At 42.6% G+C, this 10,412-nt stretch overlaps 1 protein-coding gene across 1 annotated transcript; it reads left to right on the top strand.

The window, feature by feature from the left end:
• The first annotated feature begins 1,142 nt into the window (after positions 1-1,142).
• Positions 1,143-4,370, top strand: RGS2 (regulator of G protein signaling 2). The gene is made up of 5 exons (XM_017498636.2): positions 1,143-1,307; positions 2,257-2,358; positions 2,461-2,522; positions 3,094-3,260; positions 3,509-4,370. Exons 1-5 carry the CDS (start codon positions 1,198-1,200, stop codon positions 3,701-3,703), a joined length of 636 nt encoding a protein of 211 aa, XP_017354125.1. The 5' UTR covers positions 1,143-1,197; the 3' UTR covers positions 3,704-4,370.
• The last annotated feature ends 6,042 nt before the right edge of the window (positions 4,371-10,412 follow it).

The raw sequence follows: 10,412 nt of genomic DNA, 5'->3' as shown, positions 1-10,412 counted from the left end.
TTGGCCAGGGTGGTCCCGACCTCTTGACCTCGCAATTTGCCCGCCTCGGCCTCCCAAAGTGCTGGGATTACAGGCGTGACCACACGCAGCCCCGCTTTTCTTTTAACAAGTCTAATACAAGTAGGATATCTGTAGCTTGGTGGCAAAGCCGCTTAAACATTTCACTGGCTAGTTCTGGTAATACTGTCCGAAAGCAACCAATTAAGGGGTTGAGGTAATCTATTTGTCTTTACCAACCACATCGTTTTAAAAAACTTCAGGAGTAAAGATGATACCTGAAGAATTAACGAATAAAACTTACTCGAGGAAACTGTTAACTCCTTTTCTGCCAGTTATTGAAAGTTCTGGTAAATCCCAACTCAACCAAGAACGACTCCTGAGGAAACCCTGACTTCTTGAACTCGCTGGTTCTGGGACATTCCTGCTGTGACATGCGTCTCCAGCTTTCTCTCCCACCACAGGGAAGTCTGTGATTCGATTTCGCCAGGAGACACGGCCGAGGGCTCCTGAGGCTCGGCCCTGCAGACAGACCCCGCCTCGTGCCTGGCGGTGACAACAAATGCAAACTCTTCTGAGTAAGCCATTTTCTCCTATTCACTCACTGACTAACGGTCATTCGCAAGTTCGAGACGCCCCTACAGCTGCAGCGCGGGCCTCACCCCCTGCCCCCGGGCAGCCCACGTTTCAGGGTGCGCCTTCCTTAAATCCACGGCGGAGAAAAGCGGGCGAGGGTCTCCTCGCAGCCTCGGTTCACAGGCCGAGGCCGGGAGCCCGTCAGGGAGGCCGAGGAGCGCCGGCGCCCCCGCCGGCCGCAGCCAACTCCCGCTCCCCTCCGCCGCAAAGCCCCGGGCCCGCCGGCCGCCGGCCTCAGCAAAAGGTCGCGGGCAGCCCCTCCACCCTGGAAAGTCTCTGTCTGCTCCCACCCCGGCCCCAGCCGGCCGCTGCGATGCGACCGGAGTGCGCAAGAAGCCGGGGCCTCACACGTCAGCAGCGCCCCGGCTTCGAGACCCTTCGGCGGAGGCCGTGACTGCCACGGGCCGGCGCTGACCCCATCTCCGCGCGCGTCCGCCGCCGGCCAATCCGCGTCCTCTGGAGGCGGGGCCGGAGCGGCGAGGCCCCGCCCCCAAGCCGCAGCCTCCTATAAATGCCGCAGCGCCCGCCGGCCTCGCACAGCCGCGGAGCAGCGGGAGGACTAGGATGCAAAGTGCTATGTTCTTGGCTGTTCAACACGACTGCAGCCCCATGGACAAGAGCTCAGGCAGCGGCCACAAGAGCGAGGAGAAGCGCGAAAAGATGAAGCGGACCCTGTGAGTATGGCTCTCCTCCCTCTCCCGCCACCCACTGCGAGCTGCCAACGCGGTGCTTTCCGGCTCGGCTTGGATCTTAGGAAACTAGCCTGACCCTCTGCAGGGGGAAAAAAAAATGCCGAAAAGCTCAATTTGTTAAGTAAGGTTAAATCTGGGTGACGCTCGGGTAGTTTAGGAGCCGAGGGACCTAGCTGATATGAGGGCGGTGGTGGGTGCGCCAAGGAATTGTGAGTTTGCTTTTTGTCTTCCCGCATTCAAAATGACATCAGAATCCTGCGGCTGATCCGCTTACACAGCTACTGGAAGGAGATGCTCTTGCGAGTTCTGAATATACTCGTTTAAAATCCATTTTTGTTTTTTAATTATAGAGCAGATCTCACCCAGTCACGAATGTGGAACAAATAATTGTTCTGCAGCGTCTGCTTAAATGAAGGGTTGTAGGTGGGGAAGGGAGAGTGCAGGGGAATCAGTCGCCCACCCACCTCTTTGTACACAGTCTCTGGCACGGTCCAGAACCTCCTGCTCTAAAGACAGAAGCATGGGCTGGCTCCAGACAGTTCCACGTCTGTCCTTTTCATTAACTGCGAAACGTCTCGGAATTGTGGTTAACCTTGCAAACAAACTGATGTCCTTTTGAAATAGTATCTGCCTTTTGAACTAAATTCATTAACAATTCTTTAAAATACCCCTAGTGATTCTACGTAGCCCTGCCCTTAGCTGTAAAACTAGTAGATACGATCAGATTAATGGATGAAACTGTTCAGTACATGAGGTTTAAATGTTAAGTGGGTGCTAAGATTGTTATTTGAAGCGTTCTTGCTTTACCTTATGCGGTTTGTCTCTAGTTACTGGGTGACTTTATTTGGTAAAAATGCGTTCAGCTGCAGTAGCATATTGAAGTGTTGCTACTTGGTGATTATATTTAAAAAAAAAAATTCTGTTATTTTAGTTTAAAAGATTGGAAGACCCGTTTGAGCTACTTCTTGCAAAATTCCTCTACTCCTGGGAAGCCCAAAACCGGCAAAAAAAGCAAACAGCAAGCTTTCACCAAGTAAGTTGAGAATCCTGTACTTGCAAATATGAATAGTTAGTTGCTGAACTGAAAAGGGGAACTCTGATGTGCGTAAGCTAACATGCAAAACTTCTCTTTCAGGCCTTCTCCTGAGGAAGCACAGCTGTGGTCAGAAGCGTTTGATGAGCTGCTAGCCAGCAAATGTAAGTTAATTCTTGAACTTGAGCCATTGCTATTATCACGAAAGCCTGGAAAGACTGTGTCCATGCAGCAAAAGAGCAGCTTGCCTGAGGGGAATTAAACTGTGCAGTCGCTATAGGATAAAGCCTATTTTTCTCTCCTTTATTTCCCAGGGTTTAACCATGGAAATAAATGCATGTATTCCCTCCAAATGGGGAAGAAAAATAGCCGAAAAAAATTAAAGTGGCAGTTGCTTATAGTTAAGCTCAAGTCAGTTTTTCCATTGCAAACAATGTTTTCAAGAGGCATAGTTCCCAGAGAACTTACAGCTCCCCTATAAATATTTATTTTGCATTGACAGCAAAGTTAAGTACTTATATTTTTGCAGCAGAGTGCCAACGTAAGCATTTTACCAACTGCACCTTGGTCATTAAAAAGCTAACTTTTGAAAATTACAGGTTTGAGCGAAATCTAGAAAATTACTGTCATTTAGAAATAATTACAATTTGAGGGAGAAGTACTAGGGGAACATAAGGAATCATTTGGTCACTCAGTTCTTCACATTCTGCATGCTTTCTTTTCTCCCCTCTTCAGATGGTCTTGCTGCATTCAGGGCCTTTTTAAAGTCTGAATTCTGTGAAGAAAATATTGAATTCTGGCTGGCCTGTGAAGACTTCAAAAAAACCAAATCACCCCAAAAGTTGTCCTCAAAAGCAAGGAAAATATATACTGACTTTATAGAAAAGGAAGCTCCAAAAGAGGTAAGACAGAAAGTTCCTAATTTCAGCACAGTCTGGACATTTTTAGCACAAAAGTGAAACAAAAGAATCCAGGAAAAAGGGGGGCAAAAGCACCCCACATTGTCGCTTTCGGTTATGTCAAAAGTGCCCCTGTGACTTGCTAGTAAAGCTAATCACACATTATAATTTTTATTTTTTTGTTTACAAGTATTAGATTTTACTCTTTAACTCTGAATACCAAATAAACCACTGTTTTTGTTTTATTTCAGATAAACATAGATTTTCAAACCAAAACTCTGATTGCCCAGAATATACAAGACGCTACAAGCGGCTGCTTTACAACCGCCCAGAAAAGGATATACAGCCTGATGGAGAACAACTCTTACCCCCGTTTCTTGGAGTCAGAATTCTACCAGGACTTGTGTAAAAAGCCACAAATTGCCACAGAGCCTCATGCTACATGAAATGTGAAAGAGAGCCCAAAAATGGAGGACATTTCATTCTTTTTCCTAAGGGGAAAGACTGTGACCTGCCATAAAGACTGACCTTGAATTCAGCCTGGGTGTTCAGGAAACATCACTCAGAACTATTGATTCAAAGTTGGGTAGTGAATCAGGAAGCCAGTAACTGTCTAGAAGAAGCTGGTGTCAGAACAGCTTCCCTCACTGTGTGTAGAACCCAAGAAGGGAGTAGGTGGTCTGAACGTGGTGTCCCACTCTGAAGGCAGGAATGTAAGATGGTGAAAGAGACAATGTAATACTGTTGGTCCAAAAGCATTTAAAATCAATAGATCTGGGATTATGTGGCCTTAGGTAGCTGGTTGTACATCTTTCCCTAAAGCAGTTCCTGTTACCACATAGTAGTTTTAGTTTAGTACTCAGTAAAGCGTTTACTATGTGTAAGGGTATTGAAGTTCTTCCGACCACAGATCATTGGTACTGTTGTCTCATGGTACGCCGAGGCTGACATGGTCCACGTTTGCACTGTTAAAAATGGTATGTGAAGAATGAGTGCTGTGGTGTTGAAAGCCACTGTGTCCGTTATGAGTGCCACAAACCTGTCGTGAAGGCAGCCACACTTTGAAGTGGTCTTTGAATACTTTGAATAAATTTATTTTGATAAGTAATATTGAACACTTGGAGTCTAGATGTGATTTTATTTTGATAACTGGAAATATGACAGATAAAGGGAAAACATCTTTATAGTAAAAGGCTTTTCAGTTTTTGTGCCTGCCCAGTGAGAACTGACAGTCCCCAGAACTGAGAAATGATAGTTGCAGACAGATAATTCTTTTTTAAAAACCTATAAGCATTACGTAGGCCTAAGGAAGTCAAATCACGTTCTTAGAACCACTGCGTTTATGCTTTCTAATCTTAAAAAAATCAACCTTGTTACTAAAAATGCTGATCTAAAGCCTTCTGCGAGTATCTAAGGACCAACTAAATATGAGAAGTAAAACAAGGTAATGGAGACAAGAACAAAAATGATTCACATAACTAAGCTTAAATGAAGAAAGAAGCCAAATAAGGTCAATGTAGGCCTGTCTTAATTTTCTTTCCATTGGTTCCAAGCCCACCCACAGATATTGACATGGGCTTCCAAGATACATACCTGAAATTGTTCCCTTCCATGATGTATCAATACAAAATCTCAGAACTTTCTGGATTTTCATGCCTTCATTGGGCCAACAAAGAATCTGATTGTTACTTTAGGTAATGATAAAGTCAAAAGAAGTGCACTTTTGTTTCTTAGACTTAAATCCAGAAATGTGCTTTTTTCTGCTTGAGAGAGGAAGCCCTTGAATCTTACTTTCTCAAACTGCCTAATTAAAAAAGAAACGCCCTTTCCTTCAGCAGGCTGTTTTCCAGCGTCCTTGATTTTGGTGTTAATGAAAAGGGAGGAGGAACCCTGACCTTAGAGTTGGAAGACCCGAGCCAAAGCCATCATTTCTCATAGCCTTGTGACCTTGGGTGACCCCATCACCTTCCCTGGCTCTCTATTTTACACCTTCCTGCCTTTCTGGTTTTATAAAGTAGTAAGGGATTTTAGAAATCATAAAGCACTAAAAACTGAATTTGTTTCTGATTTGCCAAAAGAAAAATTGACCTCCAGTAGTGTACTGTTTCCATTGTGAGTGCACTGATTTTCACCTTAGCCAGACTTTCTGGCACCAACAGGCACAAGCTCTAAGAGAGAGACTGCCTTGTCTACTCTTGTATCACCAGTAGCCAGAATAATACATAATAGGTGCTCCATAAATATTGGTTGAATAAATGAATCCAAAGAGTCGTTGAAACAAATATTTCTTTGGAGAATCAATGTGTCAGATCTGCATAGTCCTTAATTTGGAAAGATTTTGGCCAACAGAGAAGCTCAGGAGCCAAGCCATGTGTCGTCCTGTTTGTCATGAAGTCATTTATTTTACTTCCAAGTCTCTACAACCTACTCTCCCTTACCACTCTGATCAAAGACGCCACCATCTGATGCCCAGCTTACTGCAAGAGTCTCATCTCCTCTCACCCATCTTCCCCCTCTCCCACACAATGTGTTCCCGCCTTTTAACTCTAGGGATCCTTTCAAGACAAATCTGATCTTGTTTCCTGTTAATTAGAAACACTTCAACAGGTTTTGCAAACAATTAGGATAAAGACAATATCCCACATATGGCTTAACACCTGCATGGTGCGACCCCTCCGTATGTTCCAACCTTGACTCTACCACATTTCTTCCAGCTCTTTCTGCTAAGCCATACTGTCCTACTTTCCAAGCAGGTGCCATGCCCTCTGGCCTCACAGGGCCTTAGCGCCTAATAGTTCCTCTGCATGGAATTCAGTTTTAGCTGTTGCTCATGCACATATCAATGCAATTGCCATTTCCTTAGGGAAGCCCTCCCTGACCTCCCTACCTAGGTCAGATCCCCTTTTAGATGTTCTCATAGCACTAGGTTCTCTAATTTAGAGCACTTAATGGAGTTGTAAGTTCTCATTAATTTGTCTGATTATTTAATAATTCTATGTCTTCCTCCACCAAATTGTGGAAAGCACAATGTGAGGACCCTTGGCCTTTTTCTGCTCACTACTGAATCCCAACACCTAGCACAGTGCCTGGTGTACAATGGGAGTTGCACAAATAATTGCCAAATGAATGAATATTAAAAGATCTTGCAAACGTATTTTGATGAAACAAGGATCTACCAATGCACAAGTAATTAAGGATAAGATTTTTTTAAACTCCACAGGCTCAAATGTCTGAAAATAACTGTAGAACTTTTTTCTTTGGCAAAACAACCTCTTACTTGGCAGAGTCTCTATAACTTTTGACCTTTAATAAAAGAAGAGGCCAGATTATACCAACAAAAAACAAAAGTTTCGATTTTCAGGACTGCTGAAAACATAGGCTTTTTTCAGGTAGTATTTTCCAATGTTCTCCAGTGTGGAACAAACCAATAAACCTACGATTAGAAACCACATTTGTCCATAAATAAATTATACTTAATATTCCAGTTTCCCGGAGTTCACTCTTAGGATCCACTGTCCATTTTGATAATATTTTATTGTTCCTATATTTTCAGCCCAAGGATATTTTAAAATATATCAATTTGATATCTCACTGAAAAAAATAGAAAATTTTATGTTATCTGTCATGTGAGCACAGGGAGACAATAAATGAGTTTCAATAAAATTACCTGTGGTGGTTACCCAAAGTTTCATAGGAAGCAGGTGTTTGACAGAGGTTTTGTGCTGTCATTTACCACAGTATTTGATCATGTATGGTGGTGACTCTCACCTTGTGGAGTTGGACAGTGAGGGGAAACAGAGGCTGAGCATTTCTCTGTGTCTTGAGAGGTGTTATGCACGGGAGTGCGCTGTCTGTTTGGACAGTGTAGAGACCGGAAAGTGCCTGCCCTGTGCCGAGCACTAGACTGCTTGTTTTCCTACGTTAGCTCAAAATCCCTTCTTTGCTTCCTTCCTTCCTTCCTCCCTTCCTCCCTCCCTCCATCATTCCTTCTTTCTCTCTCTCCTTCCTTCCACTCCCTCCCTCCCTCTCTCCCTCCTTCCTTCCTTCCCTCCCTCTTCCTTCACTCCCTCTTTCCTCCCTTCCTTCCTTTCTTCCCTTCCTCTCTCCTTCCTGCCTTCCTCCCTTCTTCCTTCCCTCCTTCCCCTTCCTCTTCTCCTTCCCTTCCCTTCCTTACACTTTCTTTTTCTTTTCTTCTTTCTTGATTTCCCAGGAAGAGGTGTGGGTGAGAGGAGTTTGCAGTCTCCGCCTGTGACTGTAGAGAGAGGTAGCTGAGAGGAGTACTGAGGAACGGTATCCTAGCAACCTCAGCAAACAGTCCTCTGGCCCTGGGAAAACCTCTCTACTTCTCTGCAGGCAGTTTTCTTCTTGTTCAGGTTATAAGCCATGTATCATCAAAAGACTGTGATTCCTAAATCAGCTGCCTGGGGTGTTAGAGTAGCGGAATTCCTCTCAGAAGCTGGTAATAAATTGCCTGTCAATCATAGGTTTTAGTGTTTTGCTTTTTTTAAATTATTGTAAGTTCTGGGATACATGTGCAGAACATGCAGGATTGTTACATAGGTATACACATGCCATGGTGGTTTGTTGCATCCATCCCCCCATCATCTACATTAGGTATTTCTCCTAATGCTATCCCTCCCCAATTCCCCCACCCCCTGCTATCCCTCCCCTAGCTCCCCTGCCTTCCAACAGGCCCCAGTGTGTGATTCTCCTCTTCCTATGTCTATGTGTTTTCATTGTTTAACTCCACTTATAAGTGAGAACATGCAGGGTTTGGTTTCCTATTCTTGTGTTAGTTTGCTGAGAATGATGGTTTCCAGCTTCATCCATAACCCTGCAAAGGACATGAACTCATTTTATCCATGTCCCTGCAAAGGACATGAACTCAACCTTTTTTATGGCTGCATAGTATTCCATGGCGTATATGTGCCACAATTTCTTTGTCCAGTCTATCATTGGTGGGCATTTGGGTTGGTTCCATGTCTTTCCTATTGTGAAAAGTGCTGCAATAAATATACGTGTGCATGTGTCTTTATAGTAGAATGATTTACAATCCTTTGGGTATATACCCAGTAATGGGATTGCTGGGTCAAATAGTATTTCTGGTTCTAGATCCACTGTCTTCCACAATGGTTGAACTAATTTACACTACCACCAACAGCGTAAAAGCATTCCAGCATCTGTTGTTTCCTGACTTTTTAATGATTGCCATTCTAACTGGCGTGAGATGGTATCTCATTGTGGTTTTGATTTGCATTTCTCTAATGACCAGTGATGATGAGCTTTTTTTCATATGTTTCTTGGCTGCATAAATGTATTCTTTTGAGAAGTGTCTGTTCATATCCTTTGCCCACTTATTGATGGGGTGTTTGTTTTTTTCTTGTAAATTGTCTCCCATTTTGTAGGTTGCCTGTTCGCTCTTACAAGTTTCTTTTGCTGTGCAGAAGATATTTAGTTTAATTAGATCCCATTTGTCAATTTGGCTTTTGTTGCCATTGCTTTCCGTGTTTTAGTCATGAAGTCTTTGCCCACGCCTATGTCCTAAATGGTGTTGCCTGGCTTTTCTTCTAGAGTTTTTTATGGTTTTAGGTTTGACATTTAAGTCTTTAATTCATCTTGAGTTAATTTTTGTATAAGGTATAAGGAAGGGGTCCAGTTTCAGTTTTTTGTATATGGCTAGCCAGTTTTCCCAACACCATTTATTAAACAGGGAATCCTTTCCCCATTGCTTGTTTTTGTCAGGTTTGTCAAAGATCAGATGGTTGTAGATGTGTGGCATTATTTCTGAGGCCTCTGTTCTGTTCCATTAGTCTATATATCTGTTTTGGTACCAGTACCATGCTTTTTTGGTTACTGTTGCCTTGTAGTATAGTTTGAAGTCAGGTAGCGTGATGCCTCTAACTTTGTTCTTTTTGTATAGCATTGTCTCGGCTGTACAACTCTTTTCTGGTTTTATATGAAATTTAAAGCAGTTTTTTCTAATTTTGTGAAGAAAGTCAATGGCAGCTTGATGGGAATAGCATTGAATCTATAAATTTCTTTGGGCAGTATGGCCATTTTCACAATATTGATTCTTCCTATCCATGAGCATGAAATGTTTTTCCATCTGTTTGTGTCCTCTCCATTTCCTTGAGAAGTGGTTTGTAGTTCTCCTTGAAGAAGTCCTTCATGTCCCTTGTAAATTGTATTCCTAGGTATTTTATTCTCCTTGCAGCTATTGTGAATGGGAATTCACTTATGATTTGGCTGTTTATCTATTAATTGGTATATGGGAATGCGTGTGATTTTTGCACGTTGATTTTGTACCCTGAGACTTTGCTGAAGTTGCTTATCAGCTTAAGGAGACTTGGGGCCGAGATGATGGGGTTTTCTAAATATTCAATTATGTCATCTGCAAAACAGAGACAATTTGACTTCCTCTCTTCCTATTTGAATACGCTTTCTTTCTTTCTCTTGCCTGATTTCCCTGGCCAGAGCTTCCAATACTATGTTGAGTAGGAGTGGTGAGAGAAGGCATCCTCATCTTGTGCCGGTTTCAAAACGAATGCTTCCAGCTTTTTTGCTCATTCAGTACGGTATTGGCTGTGGGTTTGTCATAAACGACTCTTATTATTTTGAGATAACTTCCATAAATACCTAGTTTATTGAGAGTTTTTAGCAGGAAGCGTATTGAAATTTTATCGAAGGCCTTTTCTGCATCTATTGGATAATCGTGGTTTTCGTCATTGGTTCTGTTTATGTGACTGATTGCGTTTATTTTGTGTATGTTGATCCAGCCTTGCATCCCCAGATGAAGCCAACTTGATCATGATGGATAAGGTTTTTGATGTGCTTCTGGATTTGGTTGGCTGTTTTGCTTTTTTAAAAAGATGATATTTACAGGAGCTTTAGGAGCATTTTGAGATACTGCTTCAAGGAGTGCTAGCCAGATCATTCAAAACTGCAGCCTTGGCTGCAGTATTTAAATAGTTATAAAGCCAATTAAAATAATTTTTCTATTAAGAAATGAAAACAAGTTATCAATACTGATTTGACTTGATGCCTATTTAAATGCCTAACTCCACTTTGACTGAATTACTGATTTTTCTGTTGGAAGTTAATACATAATTTTTAAAGCAACACTTTCTCTTCAAATCTAAAAAAAAAAAAAAAAAA

This window comes from Cebus imitator, unplaced genomic scaffold (assembly GCF_001604975.1).
Source record: "Cebus imitator isolate Cc_AM_T3 unplaced genomic scaffold, Cebus_imitator-1.0 Scaffold247, whole genome shotgun sequence".
Classification (NCBI taxonomy): domain Eukaryota; kingdom Metazoa; phylum Chordata; class Mammalia; order Primates; family Cebidae; genus Cebus; species Cebus imitator.
The sequence above is the reverse complement of the archived record's forward strand: the minus strand, read 5'-3'. Positions and strand labels throughout refer to the sequence as shown.